At 49.3% G+C, this 24,643-nt stretch overlaps 1 protein-coding gene across 2 annotated transcripts in view; it reads left to right on the forward strand.

The window, feature by feature from the left end:
* Nucleotides 1-24,643, forward strand: part of SMARCC1 (SWI/SNF related BAF chromatin remodeling complex subunit C1) — a 112,806-nt gene that overhangs the window by 77,818 nt on the left and 10,345 nt on the right. The window contains exons 26-28 of one of the 2 annotated variants that reach the window (XM_083703988.1): nt 196-457; nt 15,724-15,897; nt 19,247-21,466. In XM_083703988.1, coding sequence (XP_083560114.1) covers nt 196-457; nt 15,724-15,897; nt 19,247-19,350 — 540 coding nt within the window. In that variant the 3' untranslated portion in view covers nt 19,351-21,466. Of the gene's footprint in view, nt 1-195; nt 458-15,723; nt 15,898-19,246; nt 21,467-24,643 lie in introns of those variants that run through there. The other variant, XM_083703989.1, reaches the window with a different exon arrangement.

The following is a 24,643-nucleotide window of genomic DNA, read 5'->3' on the forward strand; positions in this document are numbered from 1 at the left end:
AGGTAATATTTCTGGGTTAGCGGAGTCTGTAACCTGAAGCGTATGTAACCTGAAGCGTATGTAACCCGAGGTACCACTGTATCAAGGAATGCTGTACTGTAGAGACTTGTATGCGGAAGGAAAAGCACAAGGGTTTTTTTATAGCTTGGCTTTCAGTCGATACACAGCTGTGAATCTCTCCCTTTCCCCCATCAGCTGGAGCAGCAGAGGCAACAGCTGCTGACGGAGCGCCAGAACTTCCACATGGAGCAGCTGAAGTACGCGGAGCTCCGCGCCCGCCAGCAAATGGAGCAGCAGCAGCACAGCCAAAACGTCCAGCAGTCCCACCAGCATTCCAGCGGCCCTGGCATGAACCCTCTGGGGACACTCAGCCACCCGGGCTTGTTGTCTCACCAGCAGCCTCCTCCGTATCCCATGATGCACCACCAGATGCCCCCTCCTCATCCACCACAGCCAGGTAAGGGCTGGGAAACACCCACCTACCCCTTTGCGCTTTTGGTGGAAGTTTGGAAATGGGTCTGAGGCTGGACTGTGGAGATGCGCCGGGTTCAGCAGGTAATTATGCTTATTACCACTGCAGCGTTTCTGCAGACTCCTTCCCCCAGAAATTCATAGCTTTATGGCTAAAAGGGGCACAAAGAAATAGCTGAGAGGGAGCAATGTGCCTGCACGCTTGGGACACATCCATGTGTAGAAGTGTAGGGGTTTGCTTTTAGTTTGAAAGCTGGGTGTTCTCAAGAAGCCGAGTAATGGGCCCAGAATACATTGTTTGCTCTGCAAGGGGCACACATCATTCAGAGCCCTAGTATTGGAGCATTGGGAAACATCAGGCCACTTTATGACATACAGGTCCTGCAATTCTGTATCTTAAGTACCTCTCGTGCCATTTCCCCCACACTTTGTTATCAAAAAAGAGTTATTCCGATCTGGATAACTGTGTGAGAGAGTGAGAGAGCACCTTTCCTCATAGCTGGCTTCGCACACTACCGTTTTGTGTAATTTCATCATGACCGCTTTTCATCTCCTCATTTTATATCTTCCATTTCCGGGCCTTTTGTAAGTGCCCCACTTGATCACGCTTCTCCACACCTGTCAATCCATCAGCACTCTGGAGGCTGATGAATGAAAGAGGGCAAGCCTGCCATCAGATTACAGTGCCCTGAAGGGGGGGGGGCAGTGCCATTCTAAACAGGGGCTGCTTGTTCTGTCTGCTTAGCTGCCCCACACTAGGCATGGCGTGATACACATGCGCTAGCACCAGTGCCTCACGACGCCCTGTGGAAAGTCCTCGAGGGAGGCTTCTTCAAATCCAAGCCCTATCTTAAAATACTGAACCCAAGGCATCACCTCGTGATGAACTTTTTCCAATAACCTCTCAGGAGAGGATTAAACAGCACATAACCTCCTGAAAGTAACTTAAGACAAGCAGCTCTAATGTGCCAATTGTGTGCGCGCCAACAACTGCTTTGAGAAGCCAAAAGCATCTAAAGGAGTGTAGTTCATGCTGCCTTTGGTTTCTGGAGTGCAATCTCTCTCTCTCTTCTCACCACTACTGTTGCCTTGATAAAATACTTAGTGGATCAGTCTTACTGATAGTTAGCATGTTCATCTAAATCAGGGTTTCCCAAACTTTGGTCTCCAGGACTACAAGTTCTGTCACCTGTCATGGTCGGGGATGCTGGGAATTGTAGTTCAAAAACAGCTGGAGATCTAAGTTTGGGGAATCCTGGTCTAAATTGTTTGGGGGGGGGCGCGGTGTGTTGGACTAGACCAGGCAGCCCCAAACTCGGTCCTCCAGATGTTTTGGGACTACAACTCCCATCATCCCTAGCTAACAGGACTAGTAGTCAGGGATGATGGGAATTGTAGTCCCAAAACAGCTGGAGGACTGAGTTTGGGGATGCTTGGGCTAGACCCTTGGGATCCCTTCCAGCTCTACCGTTCTGCGTAACAGATGCCTGGGCTTCTTCACTCTGAAAGTCGGCATCCTCCTTTGGGAAGAAGTTGCAAGTCTCAAAATCCTAAAGCAGTTTGTTCTCTGGGAAGAAATACGAACAGATCCATGAGTAGGGAGGCAGGAGTAGATTTTACAGCAGTTTGAAGTATAGGATCAGGAGAAGGGTGGTGCAGTGAAGTAATTAAAATGGGAAGAGGAAGCAGCAAAGAACACCATGGCAAGGCTGTTCCGATGGGGCGACAACAGATGGGGAGGTGCAAGCAGAAGAGGCAACTTGTCAGGTACACGATTCTTTCTGGGTAAACTGTTATGTGTTGCTAAAAATCCAGACCTGTCCGTTCTCATCAGTGGCACTGTGCTTGTAGGCCTGCGGTGCCAGAAAACATGAGCAATTGAAGCCGGATGGATTTATTTTGCTCAGCCTCTTTTGCTCCAGTACCCCAGAAGTCTGTGCCTCTTATCAAATGCGAGTCCTCTAGCAAAACTAATTAAAACCTGAAATGAAGGCATGGTTGGGAAAATGACCTGTTAACAGCCTCCTTCCCCTGAATGACTGGCACAGACTTCATGGTAGTCTGTGGTTGTCCAAATGAGTGGCAGGGATGAGCATTTTCCTCACAGCAATGTCAGAGGAATGAGCAACAAAGGTTGCCCCATTGTGTGGGGGCTTCAGCGCTCTTTGCTGTATAGGAGGGATGCAGGAAACTTCCCTCCATTGGGCAAGCCTGCAGTGACCTCCAATTTAACCTGGAGCCCCCTAGTTTAGAATACAACTCGTGTCATCCATGACTCTTTCGCCATGCAGGCTGCAGCTGATGGGAATTGTAATCCAAAATAACTGGAGGACAAAAGATTGGGGCAGCTGATTTTAATTCCAGCCCCGTACAAAATGCTTGCGCAATGGATGAGAGTTCAGAGAAAGCACAAGTGTTCTCCTCAACTTCACAAGCCATCACAATCTTCCCCGTGAAGACTGATAATGTCGCAAGGACCCTATTAGATCTGGGGTGGATAACCTAGTTTATTATATTATAGTATGTTTTTATCATACAGTGGTGCCTCGCAAGACGAAAAGAATCCGTTCCACGAGTCTCTTCGTCTAGCGGTTTTTTTGTCTTGCGAAGCAACCCTCTTAGCGGATTAGCGCTATTAGCGGTTTAGCGGCTTAGCGGATTAGAAAAAGGGGGGAAGGAAAAAACCCCCGCAGGAACTCGCAAGACATTTTCGTCTTGCGAAGCAAGCCCATAGGAAATTCGTTTTGCGAAGCACCTCCAAAATGGAAAACTCTTTCGTCTAGCGAGTTTTCAGTCTTGCGAGGCATTCATCTTGCGGGGCACCACTGTATTCTACCTTTATTATTTTATGTTATGCTCAAGGGCCACATTCACTCTTGGCCAGTCCTCTGCGGGCTGCCAATCAATAGAGGGTTTGGTCAGAAAACCCACCCCCACACAGTCACATTCAGGCTTTTTCTGGTGGTACACATCAGTTGCACACACTCTGCACATGCCAGCACTGTGTCTCCTTTATTTATTATTATGTTCACTGCCACTGCCAAAATCAGCAAGCCCTTGGGAGATCAGAAAAGTGTGTGTGTGTGTGTCTCAGATCAGACCTCTGAACAGGCAGTTAAGTCACCCTGTGTTAGACATTATTTGAAGCTATCAAAGGCAGGCAGCACCACAGTCCTTTGTTTTCCTTCTGTAAACTTGTCTGGGCTTGTTGTTGTTGTTGTCTGGGCTTGTTGTTGTTGTTGTTTATTATCTGGTTCTACCTCCCACTGCCCAGCTGTACAACTCCGGCATGTACAACTGCATATATGTGACCAGCCAGCAGAGATTTCTGTCCTAGCCTCAAACATGTTAGACCACGATATCTGAGTAGAATCTCACCACCTCTGCTGCCCTGGAGGTACTGTGACTAGCCAGTGTTGGAAACCAAATACCCAAGGCGAGGCAGGTGCCCAGCTCTAGCAGGGCTGCTCCGGGACTCATACTTTTGTTTATTTTTAGTCCTTGCTGCCCACACTTCACCCAAGGATCCCAGGGTGGTTTACATAAATATACGGGGGGGGGGGGGGACACAGAATCTAAAACCAACCGCTGTATTATCCCCACACACCCAATGCAAGACTGCTGCAGCATCTCAACCTACCCTTCCAAAACCCCGACCAGCAGCAAAAGCCGCACAATGTTGCTGCAGGACACACAGGAGAGAGGGGAGCATCCAGTGCTATTGAAAAACACCAAGTGTCTCTTGGGGAACTTCCACTCGGTGACCAAATGCGCTTGTAACACATGGTTTATTGTGACACAGCAAGTTTTGAATCTCTCTGCTAAACAGTGGTTCTCTGCACGACACACGGTAGGCCTCCAGTACAACCATGGATTAAGGAGACCACCCTGAACACCCATGAATTGTACTGGAGTCCTCTCACACTCCTCCCAGAAGAAGCATTATGGGAAGACACAGGAGGGGAGAGGTTTCCCAGAGGCATCTGGTTGGCCACTGTGAGAACAGGATGCTAGACTAGATGGGCCATCGACCTGATCCAGCAGGTGGTTCTTACGTCAGTACAGGCAATGACCATTTTACGTGCGTTCAGTGTGTGCATGACTGCACACGTGTGCATTGCCGTGAACCCAGAAGTGACTAGGAAAAAGGCGAAAACAGTCCCAAGAGAGCGCAGAAAAGGTGAAAACTGTGCAGGAACGACACCTAGCAATCCCACGAGCCTTTGCAGGTGCAATGCCAGGAGCCCTTGCACTGGCAATCGAGGCCTGTGCTGAGTTTGAGGGAGGAGGTTTGGAGGGTCTTTGCAGGCTTTTTCAGTGGTGGTCCCAATACACACAATTTCACTTAAAACGAGTGGTGCCTCAGAATGCAACCCTTGCGTAAAATGCTTGTTGCCTGTATCCGTTGTGCTCTGTTTTTCCGCACTCTGAGCAACTGGTCCTCAGACTCCTACCCTGCTCTCCTGCTTTGTCTCCGCCTGCAGTTCCCTTGACCTCCAGCTCACCAGGTGTGCGCTCCGTGCCCCAGTTATTCTGTGCAGGGTGAGCTTGTGTGTCACCTGCTCATCTGCAAAAGGAAAGCTACAGCTTGCACTTACTTGCCTGCCTGCCTGCCTGCCTGCCTGTTGGATTTCTGCAAGAGTGATCCTGGCAGCGTGGAGGGATAGGCAGGCTTGCGAAACCTCTGCAACCATCCCCAAACGACTTCTCTGTGAAAGGAAGAGGAGGAGGAGGCCCCAAGGCAGAAAGCACACACAGAGGCCACCAACCCGCTTGACCTCCTTCCTTGGCTCTGTCACAGTGGCCTGGGAAAGGTTGCGTGCTCTTACCCCCACCCTCGGCAACCATTCCCTGGCAGGCTTGCCTTTGCCTCCCGGTGACACGTAAAGAAAGCAGAACCGCTAATCCGGCAGAGCATGCAGGGGAGCGTGGGGCTCGAAGTCTCTTGCTGAAGTGACAGGCAGGTCTAGAGAAAAGATAAGGGGCCCATAAAATGCTTACTGGCCAAGAAGAAAGGGGGGTGTGGATAGCTATGGTTTACAGACCAGAGCATTTTGATTAAAATGTTTCTATGTCGTCCTTCGTCGGATGAAGAACAGGCATTGGGGGGGGGGGAATCCTTCGTATGAATCAGAAATTGAGAGGTAGCAAAAGCCGTAAGGCAGGTGGAGGCAACACACCTCCTTGCAGCACCTTAACCTAGCGCTGAAAAGTAGCGCCCACAAATTGAGACCTCCAGGGCTGGCTGAGTTGCTTCTCCCGTGCCCTTGTGACTTTTCTTACGGTTCATGTAATCCCTTTCAAATCCAGACCTCGTTATTCTTTTGTGTAGCTTCAAAGCTCGTTCCCTGGAGAGAAACTCGTCTACGTGCTGTTGGACTTAAGCTGAAACATCCTTTGCGAAGAGTCTTGAGGTGCTCCAGCCTGAATATTCAGTGCCACCACTTGAGGCTGCCCAGTGCCCAGGGTGGTTTCCACGAGCTCGGCCCTAGCAGTCGCTACCTAGCCCCGCTGGATTTGAAACCTGGCTAGGCAAAAGGACTGCCTGTGCTGGAACTGGCAGTAAAGAGAGTCAGGCAGGGGTTGTTGCCTCCTGCGGATGCCAGAGAATAATTTAACTACATTGAGCTGTGCAGGCCTTTTATGCCTGCAGAAAACACTTGAGCGAGTTTCATTGCTTGGTGCCTCCTGACAGAGATATTTTATTTAGGAGCCATAAATATTTGAAGGTAGCCAGTTCAGTCCTGGCGTGCCACTTAGTTTGCTTTATGTCTGGGCAGTGTTGGCCTTGAAAAACTACGTTGCCCGCTGCTTGATGTGTTCGGAAGAAGCTCCCTGGACACTTGCTTGGTGTCCAAATTGGTCTTAACCCAGAAAATAACCCTCTCGGTGCATTAGGCTGGTGTTGGGGGGGGGGGCTGCCGTCTCTCCGACCGGCGTAGAGTGAATTATCACGCTGGAGAGAAGTGATGGAAATGTTCGCGGCGGGCGGAGTGGGGAGCTGGAGAGTTGATGCTAAATTAGCTACCGTGCTTAATTATTCAGTGCCTGGCTTTGCGATTCTTTGGGTCTCCTGGGGAAGACATGCGGCAGGAAGGGCAGATTCCAGCGCTTGCCTAGTGGTATTAAGACTCGCAGTCCAGCTTTATGGAACCCATTCATAATTTTTGGGGTGTGTGTGTCAGCACGCTTAATGGCACTGTGTTGCCCCCACAGAAGGGACTCTGGTTTCCATGCTTTCCCTGCCAGACACATCCTGCACACTGTAGAGAGCTTCTCCTGCATTCAGCTGGTTTAATAACAAATGCATTTATATCCCACCTTCTAAGAAGCTGAAGGTGGTGTACATACTTCTTCTCCCCCATTTTATCCTCACAAGAGCCCTGTGATGTGCATTAGGCCGAGAGACGGTGAATAGCCTAAGGTCACCCAGTGAGCTTCTTTGCTGAGTGGGCAGGGATTCGAACCCTGGTGCGCTAACTATTAAACCACACTGCCACTCTATTTTTCTTAAGTGGCAGTCAGGCAACACGGCCACTACTTCCTGCTCAACCTTAGACTGTCATCCATTTTGGGGGTGGGACGGGGTTGTTGGCAGCTCTCAACCTGCAAGTGCATCTCTATAAGTGATAACCCCTTAGCCTTCCTCCTCACCCAAAAAAACCCCGTAATGTGGGGTTGGGGGCTTACCTTAGAAGGGGGACTTGTCAGGGCTAGCAAAAGAACACGATGTGGCATATTTTGAGCTCCCAGGAAAAGCCCTTAGTGCTCTGGCTTAATATAAATTCTTTCTAATGTTAACGGAGAAATCTGAGGGCTCCCTTGGACAAAAAAACAAGGACAATCCAGGAATACCAGAGCAAAACAGCAGCCAATAGGCTTGGTCTTTATTGAAGACAGGACTCCCACCTGCCACAAGGTGGAACAAGATGGAAGCCCCGACAAAAGAGCCCCCAAACTTTTATTAGCTGCTAATCCCCATGTTACAACCCCCAAACTACATCACTAATACATCATGGTTACATCATGAAAGGGAAAGTCTGGTGGCAGTAATCTGAGCATCCTGGACCCTGCCCCATGGTTCTCCTTGCCCTCCACCAAACACCCATCAAGTGTAACAAAAAAGATATTTACATTTCCCTGTTTCCCAGCCAAATCAATCACACCCTTTTGTCTTCATCTGGGTTTGTTATGGCTACCTGTCTGGCACTCAGGTATCAGGATGCCAGGAATTATCACTCAGGCAGAGGGGCTGCTGAGTAGCTTGAGCTCACATGTCTATATGAATTTCTGAAGTTTTCCCAGTGAGCCATAGGATACATTTATCAGTGTATTCTTACATTTGGTATCGTGCCACAAAGGCCCTTTGAATAGATAGGAAGAAACTGTGATGGGTGTTTTGTGGGGACAAATCACAAAAGTCACAAAAGCGATTGTGCTGGTTTTGGTAGTGGGCTGCATGTACATGATATCTCCTGGAGGGGCAACCCCCCCACCCAACCTATACATAAATTTATGCAACACTAACAAGCTTTTTTAAAATAAAAAAAATGTAAGCTGAGAAGGCAGCACAGAAATGTTTGGAATAAATGAATTCCATCCCATGCCTCCCCTTAGCCAGGACCACTCGGAGAGCCCGAAAGCCCGATGCTAGACTCTGCACTTAACAAAATGTGATCGGTCGCCATTTACGGAGGAGGAGCAGTCGATAAATGTGTCAGGACAGCCCCCCGGGGGCCTGTCCAGGCTCAAGCTTCCCTGCACAGTCCAAAGCACACGTCTGTGTCATGCAACATATGTGAGCCTGATGCCACGCAGCGTGACTTTGCCGGCCGAGGGAGGAGCAGCAGGAGGAGACCTAAACGTGGAACAGGCATTTTCAGTAGGCTGCCTCTCACAGTAGTGAACCTACCTTCCCTCCTGCAACATCTGCCTCCCCCCTCCCCCTTTAAGCTTTTCCCTTTCCTTATGTAGGTCACACTTCACTGTCTTTCACTCCCCCCGCCATTGCCTCTGAGTTTCAAGCCGTATTTTCCTCTTCCTCCCAAAGAGCAGCATTTTGTGTTGTGCATTCTCTCCCCCCCCCTTTTCCTGCTGACCGGAATGCCCAAAATGCTTAATCCACTTTTGAAACAGGCTCCCCCCCACCCCATCCTGGATGGTCTCAGCTACGTTATTTGTCAGCCTGAAAGCTGCCCGCGATCAGAGAGTCGCCCGCGAGCATCTCTTGCCTTAACAGATCACCGCGTCTCCGCTGCAAGAATAATGTTAGTGGGAAGCCATTTTCTTAGGAAATACAATGCAGGCTTAGAAATGGGCAGGCAGAAAGCGGGTGGAGTTGCCAGTGGAAGCACAGAGGGCTTTCCCCCCCCCCAGCTGATCTTGGGGGCAGGGCAAGGCACCCCCAAGTGTTTTACTAACATGCCTCCCACCGAAATTTCTCCTGGGGGAGGAGGAGAGGGCAGAACAAATACCTTTTAAATGGCTCATTCAAACCCTTCACAGCACTAGTGATCCTTACAACATTCTCGTAAGGTAGGGCCATGATTATTATCCCCATTCTTCTGGGTGAGGCCAAGAAGCTTAATTCCCACCCTCACCACTGAAGCACTCACTCTGAAAATGCCTCACGAGAAATGCTAATAACATTCACCAAGAAAGCGGAGCCCAAACAACTGTTGCAAATCCAAAGCCTAGATCTAAATATTATCCAAGAACTAACTTGATGATGATTTTGTATTTGAAGGTAGCTATTTCAGAATAACGTTAATAGTACTCAGTGGTGGTCTAGCATCTGCCAGGTTAATAAAAACCTTGGCTTACTATGCTACATTACCTGGAGCAAATACAGTGTTACCTCGGGTTAAGAACTTAAATTGTTCCGGAGGTCCGTTCTTAACCTGAAACTGTTCTTAACCTGAAGCACCACTTTAGCTAATGGGGCCTCCTGCTGCCGCCGCGCCGCCAGAGCACAATTTCTGTTCTCATCCTGAAGCAAAGTCCTTAATCTGAAGCACTATTTCTGGGTTAGCGGAGTCTGTAACCTGAAGCATATGTAACCTGAGGTACCACTGTATATAAGCTTGGCAGAAAAAGAACTCAGTCCAGTTGAATGACAGGGTCTTTGGGAAGAGGAGTTCAGTAATTCAGACCTGAAACATTTCTAACTTGCGGGGAGAAAAGGACAATCGAGGATGAACTAGACTTGTGCACTGAAACATTTTGGAATTTGCCTGGAATAACTATTGGAGGCAGAAGGCCACAAACTTAGCCAGGTGTGGGGTTTACAAATCCAGGTGTGCCTCGCGGGATACAGCCAAGATCCAAGTCAAAGTGCCAACCCAGAATCTTGAGTTCCGACAGCTCATTTCAAACGGTCAGACCCTGCACTAGATGAATAAATATGGGGAAAGCCAAATGCCACTCGAAGGATCCGAAATATTCCCCTTGGAGCTTGAATTTGTTATATCCTGGATTGTTTTATTTGATGTTTGGGTGTATTGTGAACAGCTTTGAGATTTTAATAAAATATAAAGCGGTATAGAAATGAATAACAATAATACATTCCACCGGTTGGGGTGGAACGGTGGCCATTCTGCTGTGGCGACCATAACTTAGGTTTAAGGTGCCATTTGGCAACTGGCTTATTTTTCTGAGTTTTTAATGCGGGATGGGTTACCTGTGCAGCCCTCTTCTCCAAAAGCCCAGCTTAGTGTGAGCTGGATTAAGTAGATTCTTTCCACCTGTCGTTGTCCTCCACCCCCCACCCTTTTTTAATTACTTACATTAGTGCCTTGATTCTGCTGGAGAAATCTCAGGCTTAACAGGCCTGTGCAAATCTAACCAGGGCAGATGGGGAAACATTTCGTGGCTGAAGAAACTCGATTGCCAGTGCTCCCTGTTTATTGGATGCGGTTGGGTTTCAAGGAATAGACTTGACCATTCTGGTGGCTGTGGCTATTTATGTACTGTAGGGAAAGAGAGGGAGGATGAAAGTGGCGAGCGAAGGGAAACGTGAGCCTTTCGAGAGCGCAATGCCTCTTTCAGCCTGAAGATCAGAATCTGAGCAATCAGAGGCAGGGCTCCATGAAGACCGCGGGATTATTGACCTTCCTTCCATTATTTCCTCACGGTAATTCCCAGATGAGCAGAGCGACGAACTTGCTCTCTTCAGCTCTGAAAAAGCCCTCTGGCCCAAGCAGTCCCTCTGTCGGCTTCCGTCTAATTCTCTGGTCGCCAAACTGCCATGTAGTCCCGCCACAACGCTGCTCATGCACTCGAGGAAGAGAGGGCTGGAGGGAACCCACCATTGCTTTTTCTATTTGCCTGCAGCAGAACTTAGCCTGTGGTTCTGGAGCAGGCAGGTGAAATTTCACAGAGGCTAAGCAGTCATTTTTAGCCAGTTAAGGGCAGGCTATGATCAGCATCTATACCTGGGGACAAGTCTCTCCAGCTGGATTTTCTTCATCAAACAGCTCCCGCGTAGAAATGGAAGGGACCCCCCATGGTCATCTAGTCCAACCCCTGCAATGTAGGAATCTCAGTAGAGCATCCACAGCCGATGGCTATCCAACCTCTGCCTATAAACCTCCAATGAAGGAGCAAATGATAGGGGCAAATGTCTCCTGCTAACCCCTGATCTTAATGTCTGCATGTTTTGCCCCAGTTGGTCTGAGTTTTGATTGGGGGAGGTTGCTATCCGCCTGTGGCAGGCTGCAAACTTGGCAGTGCCCTCACTGCGAGAAGTGAAGCTACAGGGAACCAGGCAGAGGGCTTTTTCCATATTGGCACCTTCCCCATGGATTGCTTTCCCATCATGTGTCAGAGAGAGAATCAATTACAGTGGTACCTTTGGGTTACAGACGCTTCAGGTTACAGACTCCGGTAACCCAGAAATATTACCTCGGGTTAAGAACTTTGCTTCAGGGTGAGAACAGAAATCGTGCTCCAGTGGCAGCGGGAGGCCCCATTAGCTAAAGTGGTGCTTCAGGTTAAGAACAATTTCCGGTTAAGAACGGACCTCCGGAACGAATTAAGTACTTAACCCGAGGTACCACTGTATGTGACTTCCCAAAGACCTCTGAAGGCAGCCCTGTTTTTAATGCTTGTTGTTTCGCTGTGTTTTTATATTATGTTGGAAGCCTCCCAGAGTGGCTGGGACAACCCAGTCTGATGGGCGGGGTATAAATAATAAATTATTATTGTTCTTACTGGTCTCTGTTCCTCAGATCTCATGAGAGAGGGAACTGGAGGCAGGCAGGCAGAAGCCAGAATCAGCAGCAGTAAAACTGCACTCTTTGCTCCCATCGGCTCTCCCATTGTGAGGAGGGGAGTGAGCCAAGCTGGGTAACTTCCAGCTGAACATGGCAGGGAGAGGGGGTTCCCTGCAAATCTTCTGCGGTGTTGTCACATGGTCTGCTCTGCTTTCACCTGGTCAGGTGCTCTGGAGCAGTGTTTCCCAACCTTGGGCCTCCAGCTGTTTTTGAACTACAATTCCCATCATCCCTGACCACTGGTCTTGCTAGCTAGGGATGATGGGAGTTGTAGTCCAAAAACAGCTGGAGGCCCAAGGTTGGGAAACACTGCTCTGGAGCATCAAAGGGAGACCCCAGCAGCAAAAGCCTTGTGGGCAGTCCCTATTTCTCCTTTGGAAGGGGGAGCAAGTCTGCTCAGGCCGATGAGTAGAGGAGCTTTTGCACAGGGAGAGCTGCTGGTGGGTTGCTGCTGCTGCTGCTCTTGAAGGGAATGGCAGAAATGCCATAGCTGCGTGTGGAGAGAGTGCTCGCCGGAGGCTGTGTGCACGTCCATGTGTGCATGGATGGGTTTTGCAGTCTCCTCTCTCTGGTTGGAAGATTCTTCTGAGAACCCTTTGCCCAGGCAGGGTTTGGAGATTTTTTCCCCCATCTGTTGTGCTGCAGTCATGCCAGAGTTTTTTGCTCATATGTTTGGCTGTCTCAAGACTGAAGAGCCCAAACAGTTCCGGTTTCTGAATCCTGGCACTGGAGGGGAGAGAGAGGAAGGGGATTCAATAAAGATTATAGATATATCCTACCACCCAGGAACCTGTGTGGTGTCTTTGAATAAATCATGCAAATAGGAGACTTCAGCATAAACGTGGCATGTCATGGTTGCCAGCCTGAAGGTGTTAGCAGAATCCCAGTTTCCTTTTACAGTTGTACCTTGGGTTAAGTACTTAATTCATCCCGGAGGTCCATTCTTAACCTGAAACTGTTCTGAACCTGAAGCACCACTTTAGCTAATGGGGCCTTCCACGCCGCCGGAGCACAATTTCTGTTCTCATCCTGAAGCAAAGTTCTTAACCCGAGGTAATATTTCTGGGTTAGCAGAGTCTGTAACCTGAAGCGTCTGTAACCTAAAGCGTCTGTAACCCGAGATACCACTGTACAAGGAATTGCAGAGAACTGAATTCACCAAGAGGCCTGCTAGGATTTGGAGGGCTTTGGCGGTGGGGAAATTGGTTTCAGGGGTACAGGCAGAAGAAAGGCAGCTTTTAAAAAAAGAGAAAGTGCTTCTTTTGCTAATGATTGGGGAGATAACTCCCAAATGGAGAAGCTGCCATAAGTTTCAGCTCACCTTTGCTAAATATCAAAAGGTGCAGCTAGTGAGGTTTCTTAGTAGCATTGCGCTGCAGACGCCTTATCACTGTGACGCCTTCAGTAGAAACTCCCAGTAGGTCACCAGGCAAGGGGCAGCGAATTCTCTCTCCTTTCTGCTGCTGCTCTCTGCTTGCTACACACACACACACACACACACACACACACACACACACACCCTGGGCCCATTCTCACAAGGTTTGTGCTCTCGGTCCTCCCATCCACTGTCATTACTCCAGTCTTTTGCACGGAACAAAACCGTCCTAAAACTGGAACCGTGTCTACAGAGCAATTTATGTCCCTCAGGAAGGATTTGGGTTCCATTGGTGTGGAGTTTATGGAGAGCTGGTCTTGGGTGCTGGACAGAAAGGTGGACTTGAGACCGAAAGTTGATAGGATAGGCTGGTACTTTGGAAGTGTGCCAGGCTGGCACAGCACAAGGATCTTAAGATCTAAGGAAGATCGAGAGCTCGGCTGGAACTCATCAGTTCCAAGCTGGGAATCCTTTATTCATCTGGTCCTCAACTGGCCTATGGGTCCTCTATTTCGGGCCCTCTCACTTGCAGGGGGTGTTGAGTTTTCTGGATCCAGGGGAGTTGCATGTGATCTCTGCCTAACTTGCAATCGAGGTACCAGACATGAGGGTTTCTTCCTGTAAAAAGAAACCGCTAGCGTTTGTGTGTCTAGAAAGGGCTGGAGTTTTTTAATGAAGAAAAAAAAAGTTGTTCTTGATGCTAACAAGATGCTAATAAATCTGTCGCAGTAACAGGCTGTAAGTGGGTGTTAAGAGTGGCAGTCAATAACTTGGCACACAGCAGCCTTCACCTTATCTGCTGAGCTAGGAATTTCCTTGGCCTCAGTTCCCACCCCTGCTGTGTAACACATTTTTAATGGGCTTTCTTGGCTGGAGAGGCCAAAGTGCTGGTCTGTGTGTGCACTCCCCTCTCCTCCCTCAGTTTCCTGGAGACGGCCAGGATAAGGACCCTCCTTAATCCAAGTTTAAATTTATGAACAGCTGCAGCCCATCATTGCTCACCAACTTCCACCCCACACACAAAATGAGAAATAATTTGGCTGTGTGGCTCTTGCTCTCTCACAAGACGGCTTCATCCGTGAGTCCCCTCACTGAGCAGCAGCCTGCCGCAAGGAAAAGGCCACTTCACTTCTTGCTGTCTCTGAAAAGTAAATTCATTGTTTGTGAGAGATAATGCGGAACGGTCCCCCGCAGCCACGGGTTGGGGCTGGTAATACTGTTCCCCAAAAAGAACCCACCCATTCTCCACTCTAGGATTGCCACACTTTCTTCAAAACGCTCCTTGAGTCCTGCTTCTTCTGTGAAGTGTCGTTCCTAAGAGGGGCAAAGTCTCCATACTAGTAAACTGGGAATTGGCCCAATTCAGCTCCTCCATCTCTCCCCACACCCCCTTGTCTTGCCTCCATCTGGTGATTCAACTTCAAGCTGTCTTGAGGCAAGGGACTTTTTTTTTTTTTTTGCACTCCTCTTTTCGGCTTTTTGCCCAGAAGCCTTCCCTGCTGCCCTAAATGGAACTGCCAGGGCTGGAGCCACTAAACATTCCTGTATACCTGAAGGAGTGTCTCTACCCCCACCGTTCAGCCCAGACACTGAGGTCCAGCACCGAGGGCCTTCTGGCGGTTCCCTCCCTGCGAGAAGTGAGGTTACAGGGAACCAGACGGAGGACCTTCTCGGTGGTGGCACCTTCCCTGTAGAACGCCCTCCCTTCAGATGTGACGGAAATAAGCAGCTATCTTTAAAAGACATCTGAAGGCAGCCCAGTTTAGGGAAGTTTGTAACGTTTGATGTTTTATTCTGTTTTTAATCTGTTGGAAGCAGCCCAGAGTGGCTGGGGAAACCCAGCTGGATGTGCGGGGTATAAACAATAAATTATTAATATGACTATTATTAAATTATTGTTAAAATCCTCCAAGGAACGAGAAGTTCACAATAAGAACCAACTTCCATTACCTCTGCCATCTTCAGCACCAGGATGCGAGCAGAAGGGAGTGGCTGTTGAGGGGCCTGTGGGTGGAACTGGGGGGAAATTACTGAGCAAGCCCAGCCTGTCTGCCTGCAAGAGTGATTGTTGACCGTCAGTGCCTGTGGGTGGGCCGTAGAATCTTAACTCCTTTTTGGAAGGGAAAGTAAGTTACTTTTGGAGCCGTGGGGTGCTGGGATTTCACCTCCTGGATCGTGCTGCAACCAGCATCATCTGGGCTCCCCAAAGAAAGCTCAAGGTGGGGGTCAGTGAATTTACAGCTTGTGTGGGTTTTCATAGAATCCTAGAGTTGGAAGAGACCACAAGGGCCATCGAGTCCAACTCCCTGCCAAGCAGGAAACACCATCAGAGCACTCCTGACATATGGTTGTCAAGCCTCTGCTTAAAGACCTCCAAAGAAGGAGACTCCACCACACTCCTTGGCAGCAAATTCCACTGTCTTTCTTCCCCCTTTTCTGTTTGTGTTTGCCAATCTGCTTGAAAGACCCCCGTGAGGTGCTTGCGACATGCATAGGTGTCCAGAGCTCGCGACATGCATAGGTGTCCAGAGCTGTGTTGTGGCTGCTTTTCTTCACCACCACTGAATGCCCACCCCCATTAAGCACCACCCTTCCTTCCCACAGCTCAGATCCTAGGACAAGGCTCCATGATCCCCGGGCAGCCTTTGCCAGGCCGGGCAATGCCGAGCGGATCGGCCAGCGCTCACCAAGCCAGCAGCAGCAGCAGCGCTCCCCCGTCCGGTGCGGCAGGAAATATCGTGGGAGCCCGGGGGGCCCTGGCTTCTCCAAACGGCTTGTGTAAGTAGAACAGGTCACCTGTGTTTCCCCACTGCATGCCCCTTCCCTATATATATATATATATATATATGCTTTCGTAGATTTTCACGGGTACAGGAATGCAGGTTTTGGTGTCCTCGGGTGTCTTCCCGTGTAAAAGTTGGGGTGTCTAGGCGACGTTTCGACGAGGTCTCACTCGTCATCTTCAGGCTGGTGCTTTCGGCTTCTTGTTACTGGAACAGAGCGGGATCTCAATGTTTGAGTTCCTATAAATACTGTAGAGGGGGTGTGGTGTCTAGCCTCCAATGTTCTGGGCAGAGAGGAAGTTCCCAGGCTAGTGTGCCTTTTCTTCTTTTGTTCCTTAATTACTTGAGAGATACCTTGAGTGATTTCTTGAGTGATATCCTGAGTACCACTTAGGTGGGTCATTAGGTGTGGATTAGTTGCTAAAGTCTTTGTGTCTTGACCTCTTGAACTTTGTGAAGAGTTTTCCTGAGAAGATGGCTGTATTGCACTTAGTTGTGTTTTGGCTTGGCTTCGTGTATAGGGGCGAGCTGTGGTTTTGTGGCTTGTGTCAGCCAGATCTGTGTAGGGATTGCAGGGGGGTGCAGCATCCGGAGGTGCCACCATGGATTGGCTACTGGATGGTGTCAGTAATTCATCTGTGGAGAGGGTCTGGGTTTGGGTCTGGTGTGGTTGATTGGTGTTGGCGTTCTGTGTGCCTCTGGATCTGGTGTCAGTTTTTGTGGGGAGGGCTAATTTCCAGATGTCTGGCAAGCGGGATGTGTCGTCACGCTTGTTCATGTTGTGAGGGTGTTTCTCTATCTCGATGGCTTCCATGATTATTCTCTTGTGGTGATGTTCCGTGTTAAAGAGCAATTTGGAATCTGCAAAATTAATTTCGTGTCCTGTTTCTTTCATGTGAAAGAAAGCCATCGAGATAGAGAAACACCCTCACAACATGAACAAGCGTGACGACACATCCCGCTTGCCAGACATCTGGAAATTAGCCCTCCCCACAAAAACTGACACCAGATCCAGAGGCACACAGAACGCCAACACCAATCAACCACACCAGACCCAAACCCAGACCCTCTCCACAGATGAATTACTGACACCATCCAGTAGCCAATCCATGGTGGCACCTCCGGATGCTGCACCCCCCTGCAATCCCTACACAGATCTGGCTGACACAAGCCACAAAACCACAGCTCGCCCCTATACACGAAGCCAAGCCAAAACACAACTAAGTGCAATACAGCCATCTTCTCAGGAAAACTCTTCACAAAGTTCAAGAGGTCAAGACACAAAGACTTTAGCAACTAATCCACACCTAATGACCCACCTAAGTGGTACTCAGGATATCACTCAAGAAATCACTCAAAGTATCTCTCAAGTAATTAAGGAACAAAAGAAGAAAAGGCACACTAGCCTGGGAACTTCCTCTCTGCCCAGAACATTGGAGGCTAGACACCACACCCCCTCTACAGTATTTATAGGAACTCAAACATTGAGATCCCGCTCTGTTCCAGTAACAAGAAGCCGAAAGCACCAGCCTGAAGATGACGAGTGAGACCTCGTCGAAACGTCGCCTAGACACCCCAACTTTTACACGGGAAGACACCCGAGGACACCAAAACCTGCATATATATATATATATATATAATATTTATTAACATTTTAAAGTTACAGAAAGAAAAAATAAAATACCACATTAAACAAAAACAAAACAACACATCACAATATGAAAAAACAGAGAAATAAAATCCATTAAACAAAAACGAAAAAACAAAGGAAAATACAGCAAATCTTCTCATTACTTATCTTTCATTAGCTTATTTCCTTGACCTCCTCACACCTCCCTTTTTTGTATTCTAGATCAATTATCCATTTCAGCAAATCCTTTCCCTCTTTTAAAATTTTAGTCCTGTAATTTATCTTAATATAATGTAACTTTACTTTTCCTCCTTTCACCAATTAACAGTCAGTTATTCCCAAATCCTTTATATCATTCTTGCTAAAATCATATAATATCATTCCAACATCCTTCTAACAGTTATTAATTTTACAATGTTTCTGTAAATAGTCTTTAAATTTCTTCCAATCTTTCTCCATCGACTCTTCTCCCTGGTCCGGGATTCTGCCCGTCATTTCCGCCAGTTCCGTGTAGTCCAACTGCATGCCCCTTCCCATTCCCCAACCCCAGCTCCCAGACTGCCACAGAATCCCAGAGTGCATTGCCGGGATTTTCCTTCCCCATGTGGGGCTCCTCTGCACTACCACTGGGCTGCCATTACAAAGAGCAAGAGCAGTCCATCTTCTGTCTACTTATTCATTGTGGTTGAATGATCTTTGCAGACAGAAGCAGTTCTCTTTCACCTCACTCTAGTCCTATGACACCAAGGGGGTCTTCCCCCAACACCACCCAACCCACCATCCTCAGAACTCTTCCTGCTTTTGCTGGGTCAGGCCAATCCATCATTCTACTTGGACACTGAGGTCCAGTGCTGAGGGCCTTCTGGTGGTTCCCTCATTGCGAGAAGCCATGTTACAGGGAACCAGGCAGATGGCCTTCTCGGTGGCGGCGCCCGCCCTGTGGAACGCCCTCCCACCAGATGTCAAAGAGAAGAACAACTACCAGACTTTTAAAAGACATCTGAAGGCAGCCCTGTTTAGGGAAGCTTTTAATGTTTGATGCATTACAGTATTTTAATATTTTGTTGGAAGCCGCCCAGAGTGGCTGGGGAAGCCCAGCCTTAAGGGTAGGGTATAAATAAATTATTATTATTATTATTATTATTATTATTATTATTATTATTATGCCTGATCTGGTGCTCCACAGGACCAGAGAGGAAGTTCATAGAATTGCAGTGTTGGGAGGGATCCCGAGGGTCATCTATTCCAACTCCATGCAATGCAGGAACGTGGGTCACGGGTTCACTTGGTGAGAGGGTCAGTGGGTCAGCCTTGGAGGGGCAGTCTCCTCTAGAGACTGGCCGATGCAGCCGTTGGACAAGAGGGGTCTCTCAGATTTCCTAAAGTGGAAGGCTGCAAGCCAAAGAGATCTGTTCCTGAGATGACTCTCCTCTGGACACCAGGAGTGTGGCGTGGGAATTCCCCCAGTTTTTAATTTGATAGATAGACGGGTCAGATGTTCACCTTGAGAAAAACGCAGCAAGTGATCTCCCAATTCTGGTTTCTATAAGACAGTGAGACGGTCAGCCTATCTCCCAACCAGAGGGTGGTGCTATCCTGGAGCCGAAAGCACTGCCATTTGGACTCCTGGAAGGGCAGGCAGTTTTAGGGAGCAAGGAATGCCCCTGCCAAGCTTCCTGCCTTTAATTCTCAGTTTCACACCCATTCTCTGCAGATCCGCAGCAGCAACAGCCGCCGCCGCAGCCACAGCCGCAGCCTCCAGTTGACGGGGCGACCCCACCTCCTGCGGGAGCAGCAACAGCCTCCGCAGCTCCCTGATCGGTCCGGCAACAAGGCGTCTCTCAAGCTGTGACAGTAGCAACCAAAAACACCATTCCTCAGTTTCCTGCTCCTTCCTTCCCTGGCCTCTGCCCTCGCGCCCCCCCCCCACATGCGCCCACACCCAGACCTGTTCCCCAAATAGTTTTGGTGACGGTTTGTGCCTTCCTTTTCTGCCAGGAACACAGCCAGAGCCGACAGTGCTCCAACTTGTTACTTCGCATGTTGAGCCTCTGGGTCCTCTTTACCTTCCCAGGTAGGAGATGCAGCGTAACCAGAAGCCCGTTGGGTCCCTTCGTTGTGGGAGGCGAAGCGTCGCGTTGCCGCCGCTCCTCGGTCACAAGAGTAGAAGCGTTTTGCGGCCAGGGCGGTGGAGAAAGCAGCCCGCCTCTCTCCTTGGCCTCGGCTTCTCGGTTCACGCTGACCACAGGCGCTGCAGGTGAGCAATTATTCAGGAAGCTTTGTCAAGCCCTGGGGATTGCCTGGCGATATTATTAAAAGGAAATATCGATCTCGCCCGAGAAGAGCCGGGAGCCAGATCAATTGGCGGGGTGCTCTCTGCAGCGATGTTCACATTTCCCACTCCAGCCTTTCAGCGCAAGAGGAGTGGGGTCGATGCATCCCATTCTCCCCCCCCCCCCTCGTTTTCATATCAAACAGGTCACTACAGTAGCGGAGGGAGGGGTAAATAAAGCCTGCTTCCTTTACCTCCCCTGTATCCTTGGAGCATATATTGAGGTGTTCCTCTTTCAAAACGAGCAAGCAATCAAACCCCCATAGATAGCAAAGCGCAAGCTTACAGGATTGTGCTGGAGCAGCCGGGGTGTGGGGCTGAGGGGAGCAGATTAAGGAAACACGTTTCCTTTCTGGAATGGTCTGAATAGGAGCTTAGAAACATCACTGACATCTTCCTTATTTGCAAGCACACGTAGGTACAGCTTGCTTATCTTCCAGCTCTTTGCTGGGAACACTTGAACCCCGGGGGCTGCGCAAGGAGCAAGGGAACCTGTCCACCTACAACCACAATTGGGGGCAGCCATGCTCTCTGGATGTTGCTGGAATGGAAACACCATCACCCTTGACAGTTTCCCGTGGTGGCGGCAGCTGATGGGAGTTGTAGTCCCAGCATCATATAGGGGGCTGCTCCCTATCCTCCTTGCTCAGATTGTGGGCGTTTTGTCCCTATCCCGTTGCCAGTCTTTCTTCCTCTTTTTCCTGCAACTTGCAAAGGAGTTCTTGTGTAAATGAGCAACTTTGGCTTCGATTGAGAACAATGCCAGGGAAGTGGGTGGTCTTGCAGCCCACTGGGCTGGGGAGGGGCCATTCCAGGGGGGCAGTGTACCAGTTTTCCAAGTTGGGCCTCACTGCTCCTGTATGGTTAGTGCCCCTCCTAACACCACCAGACACAAATAATGGTTGCCAATAGAGGTTGTTTTGATTCCAGCTCTTTGGCCACAGAAGCAACGCTTGCCCCTTCCTTCCTCACCCTGCTGCCGGGAAGCTCTGGGCATGGAGTCTTTGGGATGAGGAGAACAACAACTTTGTTTTGGCCATCCGGACTCCTGCTCTCAACCCTCTCACTTAGGACACCTAGGGGATAACGCCATCCCCTTCTCAGGAAAAGAAAAGCCCTTGCCTTCTGGCCGAAGCTCTTCCTCTGCGTCCTCCCCAAAACACCCCCCCCAGAAAGGAAAGTGCTTCCCACGTCTCCCCCGCTGCCGTGTTTCCCTCCCCCTTTGGACCCCATTGTCTTCGGAGCAGCTTGGAATCGAGATTCCAAACACGGTCCTCTTTAGACTAATAACCTCAGGTTGTTTTTAGCGAGATCCACTTCAAATGTCAAGGTTCTAGATGGAGAAACTTGTCTTCTTCGTTTTCTACTCTACTGTTGACTTGTGTCCTGCAGCATAATATGAATTGTTAACACGACGGTGTTTCTGTACACAAGTGGGTGGGTTGTGGGTGGGAGTGATGACCTTCCATTTGCTGGTTTGTTCCCTCCCCCCTTCTAGTCTGGTTCTGTATGTGGGGGGGGGGAGTGGGGAGACCTTCGTTTCTTGCAACTCAGCCACTTAAATTTTGTGAAATAAAAATGCAGGTTTTTTTAAAAACAAAACACATCTGTGCTCCGTGTGTTCATTAGCCAGAACCAAGCTCAGAAGTGGTTTGGTTTGGATTCTTGCTATGGGTTTGAATGAATGAGTGCCCTCCATTCAAATTTTCTCTGGGATGAATGGAGCCGTCCACCTCGCTCCTTGACCTCGCTCATGGGTTACACAGGCAAAAACATTCCTCTTCCGCCTTCGGCTAATTAAACAATCGATGGGCCTTTTAAACTAGAGGGGGTATAGCTTTGGTTTGTTACTATGTCTTTGTGTTTGTTTGTTTGTTTGTTTGTTTGTTTGTTTGTTTGTTTGTTTGTTTGTTTGTTTATTGCAGACCGCCCCATGTTCCTCAGATGAAGGGCGCTTTAGAAATTTAATAAATATAAAAATAAATAGAATCATCCAGGAGAGCATTGAACTGGAGAGTTGCACCCCTTTACCCATCTGCCCTTCTCATCAGGCGTCGTTAACGACATGCACGGTGCATTTTAATAGATAAAAAGTTGCAGGGGGAAGATGGTGGAAAAAGCATTTTCATGTGATGTAAGTGCTAGATGATAGTCTCCTGGCCAAGGGCTGATGAGGATGGAAGCGAGCAAGAAGGCTCTTTGGTGTCCAGCTCTTTTTGCTGCAGACCATGATGTGATTTGAGACGGAGCGTTGGGTGAGGAGGGGTGATGTTTGGAGAGGAAGTGGTTGGGTAATACAAGGGCCCGGGGCAAACGAGAGCCTCCAACTCACTTCTACAAATGGTTGCTATAAATAGGGCAGCTGTTCAGAAGGATGTGCAGAGAGAGAAAGGGAAGTAGCATCACGCTTATAAGGGCCCAGTCTCTTCCTCCACTTGGAACTCTGTTTGGCCTCGTTCATTAAGATGCTGAGCACCTCAGCTCTCGGACGGAACTAATCCTTTGCCTTGAAAGAGTCGAGTCCCGGTGGCCGGGACAATGCACTGTTGAGCAAGAGGGAGGGAGGGAGGGGAAGCAGCAAGTGGGGGCCATCTGATCTGGTATTCACAGGAGCGAGGCAGCCTCTTGGCTCTCCCCTTCCAGATCAGCCCTTGCCCAGCTCTCTAGGAACAGCGCTGCCCATTGTGCCTCTGCCATCTTCTTCCTCCGCTTTTCAAGGGCTCAGCACAGTGCCTTCGCCGGAGGCTTCATGAGTTCGGCCACAGGGTATCCATCCCTACGTTACACCTTTACCAGAGTTGGGGCAAACCAAACCAAAGACCTGATGTTGTGGACTGGCAGAGAAACAGTGGAAGGAACCAGCTGGGGAATCCCCAAGGGAAGAAGGCACAGGGCTAAGGGATTGGTGGGAGGAGGAGGATGAGTGGTCAAAGGGAGAAGACTGGGAAGAGGTGGTGTCGGAAGCTGAAGAGGTAACTGCTTAATGATTAGGAAGAGTGTGGCAGAGAGAAGTCCAGAATCTGATGCTGATTCTGAGACGGGACACCAAGAGGCAGAGATGAGTAAGATTGGTTAAGAGGCATGGGGTGTCTTCCCCTCCTGCTGTGACAAGCTCCCTTCCCCACATCTCCCAGGACCAGGAGAGGGCTGAAACGGGCGGAGTAGTGACAGGCTGCACACAGGTGCAGTCTCAGATTGCGTGGGAAAATCCCTGGAGCAAATGGGACTTAAGGCGGTTGTCGGAAGGCAGGGGCTTTCAGTCTCACAACTGATTCATGGGACAAGACCTAACGGGGATGAGCTGCTGCACTCATTAGGCCTGACACTCAGCCAAGTCTGTGAAGATTGTGAATTTACTAATAAAGAGTTGACTCCAACTTTGAATGGTGTGCTGGCTCACTCTTTGACACCAATCTTTGACAACCGGCTTGTGGACTTCCGGGAGACAGCTGAAAAATGAGAGCGCAGGCCTGGATAGTGCTTTGATCCACTTCAGCAAAGCAATTTCTGAGCTATTAAGACATCTGGGATCTGTTGATTCCCTGGGTCATTAGGTGCTCTGGGAGCATAGTTTGCTGCCCCCTGGCTACTGGTCCATCTTGCCCAATATCAACCCCTCTGACCATCAGTGGCTCTCCTGGGAGTCATTTTGGACTCACAGCTGTCCATGGAGGCACAGGTCAAATCTGTATCCAGGGCAGCTGTTTACCAGCTCCATCTGGTACATAGGCTGAGACCCTATCTGCCTGCAGACTGTCTTGCCAGAGTGGTGCATGCTCTGGTTATCTCCCGCTTAGACTACTGCAATGCGCTCTACGTGGGGCTACCTTTGAAGGTGACCCGGAAACTACAACTAATCTAGAACGCGGCAGCTAGACTGGTGACTGGGAGCGGCCCCCGAGACCATATAACACCGGTCTTGAAAGACCTACATTGGCTCCCAGTATGTTTCCGAGCACAATTCCAAGTGTTGGTGCTGACCTTTAAAGCCCTAAACGGCCTCGGTCCAGTATATCTGAAGGAGCGTCTCCTCCCTCATTGTTCTGCCCGGACACTGAGGTCCAGCGCCGAGGGCCTTCTGGCGGTTCCCTCACTGCGAGAGGCCAAGTTACAGGGAACCAGGCAGAGGGCCTTCTCGGTAGTGGCGCCCGCCCTGTGGAACGCCCTCCCATCAGATGTCAAAGCGATAAACAACTACCTGACATTCAGAAGACATCTGAAGGCAGCCCTGTTCAGGGAAGTTTTTAATATGTGACATTTTATTGTATTTTTCATCTTTGTTGGAAGCCGCCCAGAGTGGCTGGGGAAACCCAGCCAGATGGGCGGGGTACAAATAATAAATTATTATTATTATTATTATTATTATTATTATTATTATTATTATTATCCTGCTACAGGAGAGGGCCTTCCTCACCCCTGCTGTTTACCTGGCCCTTTTAGCTGGAGATTCTGTTCGGGACTGAGCCTGGGACCTTCTGCATGCCCAGCAGGTGTCCCTGAGCTGTGGGCCCTCTCTGCAAACACCAGGAGCAATTTAAAGGAAGAGAGTGGCAAAGGAAGATTTGTTCCCCTTCCCACCTGAGTAAATGCTGGAAAATAGTGTTGCGCCGCAATTCTGGTGTTCGGAAGAAATTTGGATGTTTTCATAAATGTTTCCAGGATTGCTCTGATTTCTTTCCTTAGCCTGGAATAGCTTCTACACCTGCTTGGTTCGTAGAACTGTCAAGGACCCCCAAAGGTCATTAAATCCAACCCAATGCAATGCAGGAATCACAGCTA

Source organism: Podarcis gaigeae (assembly GCF_964106915.1).
Source record: "Podarcis gaigeae genome assembly, chromosome: 12".
Taxonomy (NCBI): domain Eukaryota; kingdom Metazoa; phylum Chordata; class Lepidosauria; order Squamata; family Lacertidae; genus Podarcis; species Podarcis gaigeae.